Genomic DNA, 15,663 nt, shown 5'->3' with positions numbered 1-15,663 from the left:
TTTCCACCCCCGTGGTGGGCAATGGTAGCCAACTGAGAGCATCCGCACAGTTCTCGGTGCCTGGCCTGTGGCGGATGGTATAGTTATACGCTGATCGCGCGAGTGCCCACCTTTGAATGCGGGCTGAGGCATTAGTATTTATCCCCTTGTTTTCAGCGAACAGGGATATGAGGGGCTTGTGATCGGTTTCCAGCTCAAATTTGAGGCCAGAAAGGTACTGATGCATTTTCTTTACCCCGAACACACACACACTAATGCTTCTTTCTCAATCATGCTGTAGGCTCTGTCGGCCTTAGACAAGCTCCTGGAGGCATAGGTGACAGGTTTCAACTTCCCCGCAATGTTGGCTTGTTGTAATACACACCCGACTCCGTACGACGACGCATCACGTGCTAGCGCAGGTCTTTTACACGGGTTATACAATACAAGCAGCTTGTTGGAGCATAAAATGTTTCTGGCTTTCTCAAAAGCAATTACTTGTTTTTTTTTTCCCATATCCAGTTCTCACCTTTACACAATAACACATGTAGGGGATCTAAGAGTGTGCTTAACCCCGGTAGGAAGTTACCAAAATAGTTGAGGAGTCCCAGGAATGACCGTAGCTCAGTAACGTTCTGTGGCCTGGGCGCGTTCCTGATAGCCTCTGTCTTAGCGTCTGTGGGCTGAATGCCGTCCGCCGCAATCTTTCTCCCCAAAAAGTCCACTTCTGTTGCCATGAAGATGCATTTTGACTTCTTCAGCCGCAACCCTACATGATCCAGGTGCTGGAGGACCTCCTCCAGGTTTTGTAGGTGCTCAACGGTGTCCCGACCCGTGACCAATATGTCGTCCTGAAAAACCACCGTGCGTGGTTCCGACTTGAGTATGCTCTCCATGTTTCTCTGGAAGATCGCTGTAGCCGACCGAATTCTAAACGGGCATCTGTTGTAGATGAACAGTTCCTTGTGCGCGTTGATGCAGGTAAGGCCCTTAGAAGATGCCTCCAGCTCCTGCATCATGTAGGCCGAAGTCAGGTCGAGCTTGGTGAATGTCTTGCCTCCTGCCAGCGTCGCAAATGGGTCGTCTGCCTTAGGTAGCGGGTCTCGCTCCTGTAGCGAGAAACGATTAACAGTTACTTTATAATCGCCACAAATCCTGACCGTGCCATTACTTTTGAGTACTGGAACAATCGGGCTGGCCCACTCGCTGAATTCCACTGGGGAGATGATGTCCTTGCGTTGCAACCTGTCCAGCTCGATTTCCACTCTCTCCCTCATCATGTGAGGTACCGCTCGCACCTTGTGGTGAATGGGTCATGCCTCTGGAACCAAGTGGATCCGCACTTTCGCCCCGGAAAAGTTTCCAATGCCTGGCTCAAAAAGGGAAGGAAATTTGTTAAGAACCTGGGTACATGAGGCCTCATCAACATGTGATAGCGCTCGGATGTCATCCCAGTTCCAGCGGATTTTGCCCAGCCAGCTCCTTCCAAGCAGTGTGGGGCCATCGCCTGGGACAATCCAGAGTGGCAGTTCGTGCACCATGCCCTCGTAGGTGAGCTTGACCATGGCGCTGCCCAAGACAATGATAAGCTCTTTGGTGAATGTTCTCAGTTTCGTGTGGATGGGGCTCAGGGCTGGTCTGAGTGCCTTGTTGCACCACAGTCTCTCGAGCATCTTTTTACTCATGATGGATTGGCTAGCGCCAGTGTCCAGTTCCATGGCTACGGGTAAGCCATTCAATTTTACAGTTAGCATTATAGGTGGACATTTCGTCGAAAATGTGTGCACCCGTGTACTTCAACATCTGCCTCCTCGCTCTGGGGCTCGAAATTGCTTTGATCCACCATGGACCGATCTTCCTCTGCCGCGTGGTAGTTAGCAGGTTTTGCAGAGCTTGCAGCCAAGCTCGTTGGAGGTGCCCCATTGTCCACCACTCTTGCAAACATACCCTTTGAAACGGAATGAATAGGCTGAATGGAATCTTCCACAATGTCAACAAGGTGTGAATTGCCTTGCATTCATCCTTTGTTGCGGACTCTGAGTCATCTGGGTCACCTGAGGCCTGCTGGCAGTTGCAGACTCGTGGTTTCTGCCCTGTACATTTCTGCTCGCAAACACAGTTCCAGTTAATTTATGAACATTGCTAGCATTTGTGTGCTGAGAGATTTGTTTGGTGTTATCACTGGTGGACATAAACGCCTGTGCTATCGCAATGGCCTTACTGACGGTCGTTATCTCTACAGTCAAAAGTTTTCGTAGGATGGTCTCATGGTCAATGCCCAGGACAAAAAAGTCTCAACATTTGCTCCAGGTAGCCATCAAACTCACATTGTCCTGCAAGTCGTCTTAGCTCGGCGACGTAGCTCGCCACTTCCTGACCTTCAGATCGCTGGCACGTGTAGAACCGATACCTCGCCATCAGCACGCTCTCCCTCAGGTTAAGATGCTCCCGAACCAGTGTACACAGCTCTTCATATGACTTATCTGTGGGTTTCACCGGAGCCAGAAGATTCTTCATGAGGCTGTAGGTCGGTGCCCCACAGACCGTGAGGAGGACCGCTCTCCTTTCTGCAGCATTTCCTTCTCCGTTCAGTTCGTTGGCTACAAAGTACTGGTCTAGCCGTTCGACATAGACATCCCAGTCCTCACCCACCGAGAACTTCTCCAGGATGCCCACAGTTTGCTGCATCTTTGCGTTGGATTCGTATACTCGTCACCAGTTACTGTGTTCCTAACACAGATGAGACTGCACACAGGGAGGTTAAAGTAACAGTGACTTAGTCTTTATTAAGACACTCCAGAGTGAGGAACAGGCCTTTGGGGCCGGCTTATATACACTGCTCCCAAGAGATGCTGGGATCCCTTGGGACTTCAGAGGATGCACTCCCTGGTGGCGGAACATGGGAGTGCATGCTTTACAGATAAACAACAATAGCCATTACAGAGACGTGGTTGCAAGGTGACCATGCCTGAATATTCAGGGGTATTTTGACATTTCGGAAGGATAGGCAGAAATGAAAAAGATGTGGGGTAGCTCTGTTAATAAAGGATCAGATCAGTGCAGTTATGAGAAATTATATTGGCTCAGAAGATCAAGGTGTAGAATCATTTTGGGTGGAGATAAAAAATAATAAGGGTAAGAAGTCACTGGTGGGAGTAGTCTATAGGCCGCCTAACAGTAGCAACACTATAGAACAGAGTATAAATCAAGAAATAATGGAGGCTTGTAAGAAAGGTACTGCAATAATCATGGGCGATTTTAATCTTCATATTGATTAGACAAAACAAATTGGCAAAGTTAGCCTTGAGGAAGAGTTCATAGAGTGTATTCGGGATGGTTTGTTAGAACAATATGTTGTGGAAACAACCAGGGAGCAGGCTATTTTAGATCTGGTAATGTGTAAAAAGACAGGATTAATTAATGGTCTCATAGTAAAGGATCCTCTAGGGAAGAGTGATCATAGCATGGTAGAATTTCAAATTCGGTTTGAGGGTGAGAAAGTTGGGTCTCAAACTGAAGTTAAATAAAGGCAATTACAAAGGTATGAAGGCAGAGTTGGCTAAAGTGGACTGGGAAAATAGATTAAAAGGTAAGATGGTAGATAAGCAGTGGCAGACATTTGAGATATTTCATAACACTCAGCAAAGATATATTCCAGTGAGAAAGAAAGACTCTACGAGAAGGATGAACCATCCATGGCTAACAAAGGATGTAAAGGATGGTATCAAATTGAAAACAAAGGCATACAATGTTGCAAAGAATAGTGGAAGGTCAGAGGATTGGGAATTATTTAGAAACCAACAAAGGACGACTAAAAAAAATAAGAGAGAGAAGATAGCAAGAAATATAAAAACAAGACAGCAAGAGCTTCTACAGGAATATAAGAAGGAATAGAGTAGCTAACGTAAACGTTGGCCCCTTAGAGGATGAGACTGGCGAATTAATAATAGGAAACAGGGAAATGGCAGAGACTTTGAACAAATATTTTGTATTGGTCTTGATGGTAGAAGACACTAAAAGCATCCCAATAATAGATAATCAAGGGGCTATGGGGAAGGGGGAACTTAAAACAATCACGATCACTAAAGAAAAAGTACTCAGCAAACTAATGGGACTAAAGGTGGACAATGATGGACCTGATGGCCTGCATCCTGAGGTCTTAAAAGAAGTGGCTGCAGAGATGGTGGATGCATTGGTTGTAGTCTGCCAACATTCCCTGGATTCTGGAGAGGTCCCAGCAGATTGGAAAATCGCCAATGTAATGCCCCTATTTAAGAAAGGAGGGAGACAGAAAGCAGGAAATTATAGATGTTAGACTAACTGGTCTGTCATTGGGAAAATGCTGGAGTCCATTATTAAGAAAGTAGTAGCAGGACATTTAGAAAATCATCATACAGTCAAGCAGAGTCAGCATGCTTTTATGAAAGGGAATCATGTTTGACAAATTTTCTGGGGTTCTTTGAGGATGTAACGAGCAGGCTGGATAAAGGGGAACCAGTAGATGTTATCTATTTGGTTTTCCAGAAGGCATTCGATAAAATGCCACAAAAGGTTGCTGCACAAGATAAGAGCTCACGGGGTTAGGGGTAATATTTTAGCATCAATAGAGGTTTGGCTAACTAGCAGAAAACAGAGTGTCGGAATAAATGGGTAATTTTCAGGTTGGCAAACTGTAACTAGTGGGGTGCCACAGGCATCAGTGCTGGGGCCTCAACTATTTACAATCTATATTAATGACTTGGATGAAGGGACCAAGTATAATGTAGCCAAATTTGCTGATACAAAGATAGGTGGGAAAGCAAGTTGTGAGGAAGATGCAAAGAATCTGCAAAGGGCTGTAGATAGGCTCTGTGAATGGGTAAAAATTTGGGAGATGGAGCATAATGTGGGAAAATGTAAGGTTATCCACTTTGGTAGGAAAAATAAAAAAGCAAATTATTATTTAAATGGTGAGAAATTATAAATTGCTGCGGTACAAAGGGACCTGGGGTTCTTGCAAAGTGCTGCAGTACAGTGAGACCTGGGGGTCCTTGTGCATGAAACACAAAAAGTTAGTATACAGGTACAGCAAGTAATCAGGAAGGCAAATGGAATGTTGGCCTTTATTGCAAGGGGGATTGAGTATAAAAGTAGGGAAGTCCTGGTACAACTGTACAGGACGTTGGTGAGGTCACGCCTGGAGTACTGTGTACAGTTTTGGTCTCATTTAAGGAGGGATGTACTTGCATTGGAGGCAGTTCAGAGAAGGTTCATTAGGTTGATTTCCGGAGATGGAAGGGGTATCTTATGAAGAAAACTTGAGCAGGTTGGGCCTATACTAATTAGAGTTCAGAAGAATTGAGAGGTGATCTTATTGAAACATATAAGATAATGAAGGGGCTTGACAGGGTAGAGAGGATGTTTCCCCTCATGGAACAATCTAGAACTAGGGGGCATAGTTTCAGAATAAGGGGTCGCTCATTTAAAACAGAGATAAGGAGAAATTTCTTCACTCGGTCGTAAATCTGTGGAATTCTCTGCCCCAGAGAGCTGTGGAAGCTGGGTCATTGAATATATTTAAGGTGGAGATAGATAGATTTTTGAATGATAAGGGAGTTAAGGGTTATGGGGAGCGGGCAGGGAAGTGGATTTGAGGCCAAGATCTGATCAGCCATGATATTGAATGGCAGAGCAGGCTCGAGGGGCCAAATGGCCTACTCCTGCTCCTATTTCTTGTTTTTATGTTGATTTAATCTGGGCCGTAAACCAACTGAAAACTGGAAGATTCAACTCAAAGTCACAATGCCAGAAACAATAGAGTACTGTGATATCACTTACAAAATATTAATTCCCAATCTGTAAGATCCCATATTTTATATAGAGGATATCTTGCCAAAAGATGTAGGGTGACTTAAGATTTTTTTTTACTGTTTTGATTTCAGCCATTTATTTGTCAGCCAGATAACATCTGCTTAAGTGTGAAGTATAGCAATACTGACCACTACTACTGATAATACACATGTATAAAATGTCTATACATCGTTTTGATCACACGCGCGCACATGTACACGTACACACATGGAACTGGTTAATGACCACAACAGATGCACTTACACAGCAAATATTGCTAATGACCATTGTTTTTGTTTAGGAAGCTCCAAAGAAAAGTGGTAAAAAGAGTAAGATACCCATGCAGCTAGATTTTGGTAACATGCTGGCTATCCTAGAACAAAAACAGCAGGAGAAGTTGTCCAGACATGCCCCTAAGCCAATAGTACTTGCAGGCAAGTATTGAAATTACTCTTCTATCTCTCCTCCTCTGATCCTATTTTTTATTTTGAGCCAGAGATTCCTTACTGTATTTGGGGCGTTATGCATTACATCTACTTTTGAAGTATTCATTATGATTCCTTGTAGATAATTTTTTATTTTTACTTTGTGCTCTTTGTTGATAATCATAGTTGGAGGAACATTTCCATTGGTTCCCAAAGAGCTCACAACATCGAAGAGACAGCCTCAAAGCTCGAGTCAGGAAAAAGTTCCTCACAATCCCTTGGACTCGAGTGCACCTTTAATAAAGCGAGGAAAACAGCGAGAAGTCCCAAAGGCTAAGAAACCAACATCACTGAAAAAGGTTAGTTAGATGTAAGTTGTTGTATGAACACTGTTGCAGTTAGATAAAAAAGCAAGCACACTACTAGCACATGATCCTATTTAGATTATGTCGTGTAACAAGTTGAAGGAATATTGCAGGAAGGCTCAAAAAATTCATACTTCTCAACTGTCTCATTTAATCCGACCACCCTGAAAATAAGAAAAGTTGCTGAGAAAAGCAGCAGCAGCACACCATACACTCAAATCTGCTAAACCAGCCCATTTAGTGGTTATACCAAAAAAAACACACCCTTGCGCTCTCACCAATCTGAATTCCACTCTTCGCACATTGCAGGATATGAGGTATACCTTTCATTGGTCTCCTCCAGTTCATACATCTTTAAAATTACTTATAATTGTAGTCGCTCTTGATACTTGGCCTAAGTCAAATAATAAATGAGAAATTGAATGGATGTGCACATGAAGTGCCGTAACCTACAGGACTATGGACCAAGAGCTGGAAGGTGGGATCAGGGGATTAGGCTGGATGGCTCTTGGTCGGCAGGCGCAGACACGATGGGCCGAAATGGCCTCCTTCCGCGCTGTAAATTTCTATGATTCAATGAAATATGCAAAATGAGTGGCTGATGGGTGGGGGTTGGGCAGGGAAGGGATGGAGGGATGCGATATTTTCAATCAGGCTGCAAAAAGGTTGTATTACACTCTCTCATCACCATTCTTGCATCATCTGGTGCCATTTGTGAGGGTCACGGGAAATAAGCAGAAGATCAGCTTAATGGCAGTGCTCATCTTTTTTCATATGGAGGGTTAATATCTTAACTATTAAAAGTGGGCATGTTTTCTTAAACTCCATTTACCCCTAATTTTATACACTAGGGACTGGCATATACCAGGGAAAAGGTTATAGTACAATTTGTGAGAGTCGCTTCTTGACAGCAAAGAACCTCTCTTGTGAGAATAAAAGTAGCAAAGTAGTTAATTGCATTTATTTATTCTGGTTACTGATTTGGACAGTTCAGTTTATATATCAAATCAAATTGCCCCACCCCTACAGACCTAATTGTTATATAAGGTCCTCCACCAGCCTGTCCTTACCGCACAGCACTGCCCCCCAGTCATCAAGATCCACGGCGCGGCCCTGGACAACGTGGACCACTTCCCATATCTCGGGAGCCTCCTATCAACAAGAACAAGCATTGAGGACGAGATTCAACACTGCCTCCAGTGTGCCAGTACAGCCTTCGGCCGCCTGAGGAAAAAAAAGTGTTTGAAGACCAGGCCCTCCAAACTGCCACCAAGCTTATGGTTTACAGGGCTGTAGTAATACCCGCCCTTCTGTATGGCTCAGAAACATGGACCATGTACAGTAGACACCTCAAGTCGCTGGAGAAATACCACCAACGATGCCAGACACGAGACTCCCAAAGCAAGCACTCTACTCGGAACTCCTTCTCGGCAAACGAGCCAAAGGTGGGCAGCGGAAACGTTACAAGGATACCTTCAAAGCCTCCCTGATAAAATGCAACATCCCCACTGACACCTGGGACACAAGTGGAGGAAGCGCATCCAGGAGGGTGCTGAGCACCTCGAGTCTTGTCGCTGAGAGCGTGCAGAAATCAAGCGCAGGCAGCGGAAAGAGCGTGCAGCAAACCAGTCCCATCCACCCCTTCTCTCGACGACTATCTGCCCCACCTGTGACAGAAACTGTGGTTCTCCTGTTGGACTGTACAGCCACCTAAGGACTCATGTTAAGAGTGGAAGCAAGTACTCCTTGATTCCGAGGTACTGCCTATGATGATGGTGATACAGCATTTTAATATGTTTGTGTGCAATTGATTTTCCAGTTGTACACCACAGAAAGGTCCAATCATGGGTAGTTTTCAATTACATCATTTTAGAAAAATCAGTTGCACTAATAAATTGCCCACTAGATGTCATTATACATTTAGTAGATCCTGGCTGCAAAATTCGACTCCGTAACACTGATAGTTTTGTCCGGTTTTGAAGAAAAAAATGGAGTCTGCCTCACTTCTGTCCACCTCTGGCACAGTCCTCGCTGAACGCCATCTTAGAGAGTGATAGCGGGGACGGTACATGCGCGCACCAGCAGTATGTAGAGTAGGCAGATCGTGACATCCGTCAGTGTATACCGCTGCTTTGATACTTGACATGCTGTTATCAACCTCGCCGCTCTATCCAACGACCTCTCTTTAAAAACATTCTGCACTTGGGGCACACCCCCCTCCCCCGCCAGTGCTACTTAAAGGGATACATCCAACTTGCAGTTTAGTTGCTTGTTGCTGTATGCTGACTCTTGCAGAGTTTGTAGGAGTACTAGGTTGCTGGAAGAGATTTGAAAAGTTGGTGAACTGTGCAGCGTGCGTTGCTGGATGTTGGGAAGGTATTGGCTGCTACTGCACTACCTCTGAGTACACCACTTTCTTCCAGTCATGGGGGCTCTAGTTGCAGTCCTCCTCGTGCTGCAGCATGATGGGGAGATGGAACAGTGGCAGCAAAGAAGACTAGCTCTCACAGAGGGAGAAGGAGGAGGGCTCTCAGCAGGAGGCCTTAAACCACCTAGGGTTTTCTGAGAGCACTTCTCCTACCTGCACCAAAGCCAGAAGCAGTGTGTTCAGCAGCTCCGCTTCACCAATGAGGTGGTCACAGAGCTGTGCTACCTCTTGGAACCAGACCTGCAGTCTCAGAGCAGGACGTGATGGCACTGCCAGTGGCTCTCAAGATGACCTTGGCCCTTAATTTTTTTCGCCAGTGGATTTTTCCAGGCTGGAACAGGCGACAAAGCAAACATCTCGCATTTTGATGTCCATCGCTGCACCCGTGAGGTCACAGAGGCTCTGTATACTAGGAGAGGGGACTACATTGTCTCCTCTCTAAACAGAGAAGCAGGAGGAGCATGCATGTGGCTTCGCCAGGGTAGCGAGTTTCCCCATGGTGCAGACTGCCATCGACTGCACACACATGGCTTTGTAGGCACGGCATCTTAATAGTGAAATGTACCATAACCGCAAAGAGTTCCACTCACTTAATTTGCAATGGACGCACACCATGTTGGTAAATGCCCGGTATCCTAGCAGCAGTCACGTTGCCTTTATCCTGCGCCAGTTCACTGTGCTAGCAATCTTCGAGCCATCATGTTGAACCCGAGGGTGGCTGCTCGGCAACAAGGGCTTTACACTCTACACCTGGCTGATGACCATCGTGGCCAGCATTCATATAATGAAATCCACGGTGCCATGAGAAACATTATCAAGCAGGCCATCAGGGTGCTGAAGCAACACTTCTGCTACCTTGACTGCTCGGGAGGAACCCTCCAGTACTTGCCGGAGCACTTGTCGCAATTCATGGTGGGATGCTGCATCCTTCACAACTTGGTCATGGGGGTGCAACTCATGCCACCAAGGGTTCTGCGACAATCTCAGGAGGAAGAGGCAGGTAGGAAGCTGGTAGCACATCCACGTTCCGGACGGGCTGCCCATGAGGGCATCATCAGACTTCAGTTCCCCTGAATGAAACCCAGGATCCCCATTGTTCAACACTTCCCCACCTTACCATCCCACTGTCACGGAACATCACAGCAGATGACTGTTGCTCAATCCTTTCCCACCTTACTATCCTACCATCTTGGAACATTACAGCGTCCTCTTGGCCACAATGCTGAAATGAAAGCCACCATAAAACAAACATTCCAAACCAAATTTATAAATCAATCAATCAATCCAGTATTATATAACAAAGTCAACTCATCACCCTTGTGCATTCCCTTTGTGCATGTCTTCCGTATGCCTTTGCCTGCCCAAGTGGTCCTATAAAGTGCTATCTCAGTGGCTGCAGCATGGCTGGTGGAAGCTTGCTGACTTTCAGTGGAGGAGACTGCAGATGACCTTGCTGGGCCACCTCGGCATGGGCGAAAGCAGTCTGGGCTGGCTGGCTGTGATGGGCAACAGCAAAGGCACTGGCGGAGTGGAGTGGCAGTAATGGGAGCACAAATGCTGTCATCCTGAGAGGGGACAGCAGGTCCGTGTTCCACGGAGCCACTGCCACTTCCCCGGGGTGGCACTCAGCAATCCTAGGAATCTGTGGAGGACTGCTATTGGAAATTGCTGGACTGCTGTGACACCCTGCAAGCCCTTTTCCACACTGGTAAACGCAGCATGATAGCAGCACTCTGAGCTTGCATGAAAGCAAGATGAGCCTGCATTAGAGCAGTCTGAGCTTAACTGACAGAAGTCTGTGCTTCCACTGCAGCACTCAGATGTTGGGTCGCTTCCGCCTGTGCTGCAATGGAAGCTGAGACATCAGCCATCACACCCCACATCATGATTGGGTGCACGTGTGTTAATGGAGTTACCCATCATTCTATCCTGGAAATCATGGGCTCCAAGCTCTGTGCAAAGCCCTGTGCAAAGTTGGTGCCAGACTCCTCCATACTCCTTGACAGTGACCACAGACTTTCTGGCAGGCCTGCCAATGCACCAAGCATTTCGGTGTGCATGCCCATCAGCCGCCTTCTGGTCACCACCCCGTCGAAGTCCTCATCCGAGTCCTCTACAGCAGAACACGTGTACGACCTCGGCCTCCGGGGAGCTTGCACCTGCGCTACCCTTTCACCCTGCCCTAGGCGCAGAACACTCATGCCCATCTCTTACAGCGAGCAGTTCCCGCATCTAAGCTATCCTTTAAAGATGTGAAGTGCCAGTATCTGAGCTGGTGCCTGCGAGTGATGTCTCTCTTCTCCATCACTCTACTCTTGCTCTTTCTGCACTGGCTGGCCGGGTTGGAGTGCTATGGTATCTGAAAGGAGAAAAGCACATGGGTTGGGTTGTGATGATGTGGGGTGGGGAAGCAAGATGTGCATGCTTGCACCATCAGTAGCTTGTAAGTGAGAAGAGATTGTGGGATCAGAGGGAAGTGGGATGTGAGAAGGAGAATTAGGTATGAACATACCATCATTTTCAATGGTTTCAGCCTCGCTGCTCGCCACAGCCTCAGTCACGGCACCTCCAATAATGTCGAGCACTGTCTCCTCCACCTGAGTAAGGATATGCAGGATTGCCTGTCCTTTGCCGGTTAGCTGTTACTGTCCTGTAGTTATTAGCCACTTTGCTCAAGAGTGTTAATGAGTGTGGTGCAATGTGTTTGGGTGATGTGCCTGTCATGGTTGAATAGCTAGCAGTGTGTGCAAGGCGTGAGATGTGGGTGTGAGGCTTGCAGCATTGGTACGGGGGTGAGGTGGAGCATATGAATGTGAGGTATGAGTCATGATTAATAAAGATTGTTGGTAGGTGAGTGATGGGAATGTAGTGAATTGAGCAGTGTGTGAGGCTGGTGGTGCAGTTGGTGAGCAACGGAATTTAAAGATGCATTCACCAACCTTGACCAGTCGTGTGAGGTCATTCAACTACTTTCGGCACTGCATCCAGGTCCTCGGGGCATCTCTGTTGGCATTGACTGTGTCAGCTGTCTGCTCCCACTGCCTTCGTTGTGTGTGGCTGGAGGGTCTCATGGCCCCCCTGCGGATAGAGGAGCCGTCTCCTCCTTTCCACCACTTGCACTAAGGTCTCTAGTGCTGCGTCCAAGAATCTTGGAAGACTTTCCCTAGCCTGTTGAGCCATTATTCAGTCACACTTGCTTCCACAACCAGTTCCAGCAGCTTCTGCAGGTAGAATGCACCTCCCCTTTAATATGATATAATTGGCATCATGGAGACATGGCTCCAGGGTGACCAAGGCTGGGAACTCAACATCCAGGGGTATTCAACATACAGGAAGGAAGAGGAGGTGGGGTAGCGTTGCTGGTTAAAGAGGAAATTAACGCAATAGTAAGGAAGGACATTAGCTTGGATGATGTGGAATCTGTATGGGTGGAGCTACAGAATACCAAAGGGCAGAAAACGCTAGTGGGAGTTGTGTACAGACCACCAAACAGTAGTAGTGAGGTTGGGGACAGCATCAAACAAGAAATTAGGGATGCGTGCAATAAAGGTACAGCAGTTATCATGGGTGACTTTAATCTACATATAGATTGGGCTAACCAAACTGGTAGCAATATGGTGCAGGAGGATTTCCTGGAATGTATGGGTTTTCTAGACCAATATGTCGAGGAACCAACGAGAGGGCTAGCCATCCTAGACTGGGTGATGTGTAATGAGAAAGGACTAATTAGCAATCTTGTTGTGTGAGACCCCTTGGGGAAGAGCGACCATAATGTTGTAGAATTCTTTAAGATGTAGATTGACAGTTAATTCAGAGACTAGGGTCCTGAACTTAAGGAAAGGTAACTTCAATGGTATGAGACGTGAATTGGCTAGAATAGACTGGTGAATGATACTTGAAGGGTTGATGGTGGATAGGCAATGGCAAACATTTAAAGATCACATGGATGAACTTCAACAATTGTACATCCCTGTCTGGAGTGAAAATAAAACAGGGAAGGTGGCTCAACCGTGGCTAACAAGGGAAATTAAGGATAGTGTTAAATCCAAGGAAGAGGCATATCAATTGGCCAGAAAAAGCAGGACTGGGAGAAATTTAGAATTCAGCAGAGGAGGACAAAGGGTTTAATTAGGAGGGGAAAATAGAGTATGAGAGGAAGCTTGCTGGGAACATAAAAACTGACTGCAAAAGTTTCAATAGATATGTGAAGAGAAAAAGATTAGTGAAGACAAACATAGGTCCTTTGCAGTCAGATTCAAGTGACTTTATAATGGGGAACAAAGAAATGGCAGACCAGTTGAACAAATACTTTGGTTCTGTCTTCACGAAGGAAGACACAAATAACCTTCCGGAAATACTAGGGGACCGAGGGTCTAGAGAGAAGGAGGAACTGAAGGAAATCCTTATTAAGCAGGAAATTGTGTTAAGGAAATTGATGGGATTGAAGGCCGATACATCCCCGGGGTCTGATAGTCTGCATCCCAGACTTAAGGAAGTGGCCCTAGAAATAGTGGAAGCATTGGTGATTATTTTTCAATAGTCTATCAACTCTGGATTAGTTCCTGTAGACTGGAGGGTAGCTAATGTAACCACTTTAAAAAAAAAAAAAGGAGGGAGAGAGAAAACAGATAATTATAGACCGGCTAGCCTGACATCAGTAGTGGGGGAAATGTTGGAATCAATTATTAATGATGAAATAGCAGCGGATTTGGAAAGCAGTGACAGGATCGGTCCAAGTCAGCATGGATTTATGAAAGGGAAAACATGCTTGACAAATCTTCTAGAATTTTTTGAGGATGTAACTAGTAGAGTGGACAAGGGAGAACCAGTGGATGTGGTGTATTTGGACTTTCAAAAGGCTTTTGACAAGGTCCCAATAAGAGATTGGTGTGCAAAATTAAAGCACATGGTATTGGGGGTAATGTACTGACGTAGATAGAGAACTGGTTGGCAGACAGGAAGCAGAGAGTCGGGATAAACGGGTCCTTTTCAGAATAGCAGGCAGTGACTAGTGGGGTGCCACAGGGCTCAGTGCTGGGACCCCAGCTATTTACAATACACATTAATGATTTAGATGAAGGAATTGAGTGTAACATCTCCAAGTTTGCAGATGACACTAAGCTGGGTGGCGGTGTGAGCTGTGAGGAGGATGCTAAGAGGCTGCAGAGTGACTTGGACAGGTTAGGTGAGTGGGCAAATGCATCGCAGATGCAGTATAATGTGGATAAATGTGAGGTTATCCATTTTGGGGGCAAAAACACAAAGGCAGAATATTATCTGAATGGCGGCAGATTAGGAAAAGAGGAGGTGCAACGAGACCTGGGTGTCATGGTTCATCAGTCATTGAAAGTTGGCATGCAGGTTCAGCAGGTGGTGAAGAAGGCAAATGGTATGTTGGCCTTCATAGCTAGGCGATTTGAGTATAGGAGCAGGGAGGTCTTACTGCAGTTGTACAGGGCCTTAGTGAGGCCTCACCCGGAATATTGTGTTCAGTTTTGGTCTCCTAATCTGAGGAAGGACGTTCTTGCTATTGAGGGAGTGCAGCGAACGTTCACCAGACTGATTCCCGGGATGGCAGGACTGACTTATGAGGAGAGACTGGATCGACGGGGCCTGTATTCACTGGAGTTTAGAAGGATGAGAGGGGATCTCATAGAAACATATATAATTCTGACAGGACTGGACAGGTTAGATGCAGGAAGAATGTTCCCGATGTTGGGGAAGTCCAAAACCGGGGACACAGTCTAAGGATAAGGGGTAAGCCATTTAGGACTGAGATGAGGAGAAACTACTTCACTCAGAGAGTTGTTAACCTGTGGAATTCTCTACTGCAGAAAGTTGTTGATGCCAGTTCATTGGATATATTTAAGAGGGAGTTAGATATGGCCCTTACGGCTAAAGGGATCAAGGGGTATGGAGAGAAAGCAGGAAAGGGGTACTGAGGTGAATGATCAGCCATGATCTTATTGAATGGTGGTGGAGGCTCGAAGGGCCGAATGGCCTACTCCTGCACCTATTTTCTATGTAAGAGGTGCAGACTGCCTTTAAGAAATGGAGGCGAGCTTTTATTGCAGTTAGCCTCGCACAGAGTTAGGTCCCCTGCTGTTCAGTCACTCAGCAGCATGTTCAGCGCTGGCCTAAATTCTGCAATCATTGTAATTCGCAGGCAGCATGAAGGTCATGTGCTGCCAGCATTCCTTTCAACGGGCGTAGGCTGATCGTACATCGTGATCCCTGTGCCTGTTTTCATGTCCAATCCAATTTTTAGCCTTCTGTATCTTTGGAAAGCTGACTAAAGGGAACAGTATTATAATGGTTGTGTTACTGGACTAGTAATCCAGAGGCCCAGATGAATGATCTGGAGACATGAGTTCACATCCCACCATGGCAACTGAAGAATTTAAATTCAGTTAATTAAATCACCTGGAATAAAAAGCTAGTATTAGTAATGGTAACCACAAAACTACCAGATTGTCATTAAAAACCCATCTGGTTCACTAATGTACTTTAGAGCAGGAAATCTGCCGTCATTATCTGGTCTGGCCTATGTTTGACTCCAGACCTATAGCAATGTGGTTGGCTCTTAACTGCCCTAGCAAGCCAGTCAGTTGTACCAAAACTGCTACAAAGAAGTATA

The 15,663-nt window shown here is 46.1% G+C and overlaps 1 protein-coding gene across 6 annotated transcripts in view; it reads left to right on the top strand.

The window, feature by feature from the left end:
- Positions 1-15,663, top strand: part of secisbp2 (SECIS binding protein 2) — a 134,070-nt gene that overhangs the window by 64,127 nt on the left and 54,280 nt on the right. For all 6 annotated transcript variants that reach the window (XM_070881873.1, XM_070881890.1, XM_070881864.1 and 3 more), the window contains 2 exons: positions 6,110-6,242; positions 6,420-6,592. In XM_070881873.1, the coding sequence (XP_070737974.1) occupies positions 6,110-6,242; positions 6,420-6,592 (306 nt within the window). The remainder of the gene's footprint in view (positions 1-6,109; positions 6,243-6,419; positions 6,593-15,663) is intronic.

The sequence above is a fragment of the Pristiophorus japonicus genome, chromosome 1, assembly GCF_044704955.1.
Source record: "Pristiophorus japonicus isolate sPriJap1 chromosome 1, sPriJap1.hap1, whole genome shotgun sequence".
NCBI lineage: Eukaryota > Metazoa > Chordata > Chondrichthyes > Pristiophoridae > Pristiophorus > Pristiophorus japonicus.
The sequence above is the reverse complement of the archived record's forward strand: the minus strand, read 5'-3'. Positions and strand labels throughout refer to the sequence as shown.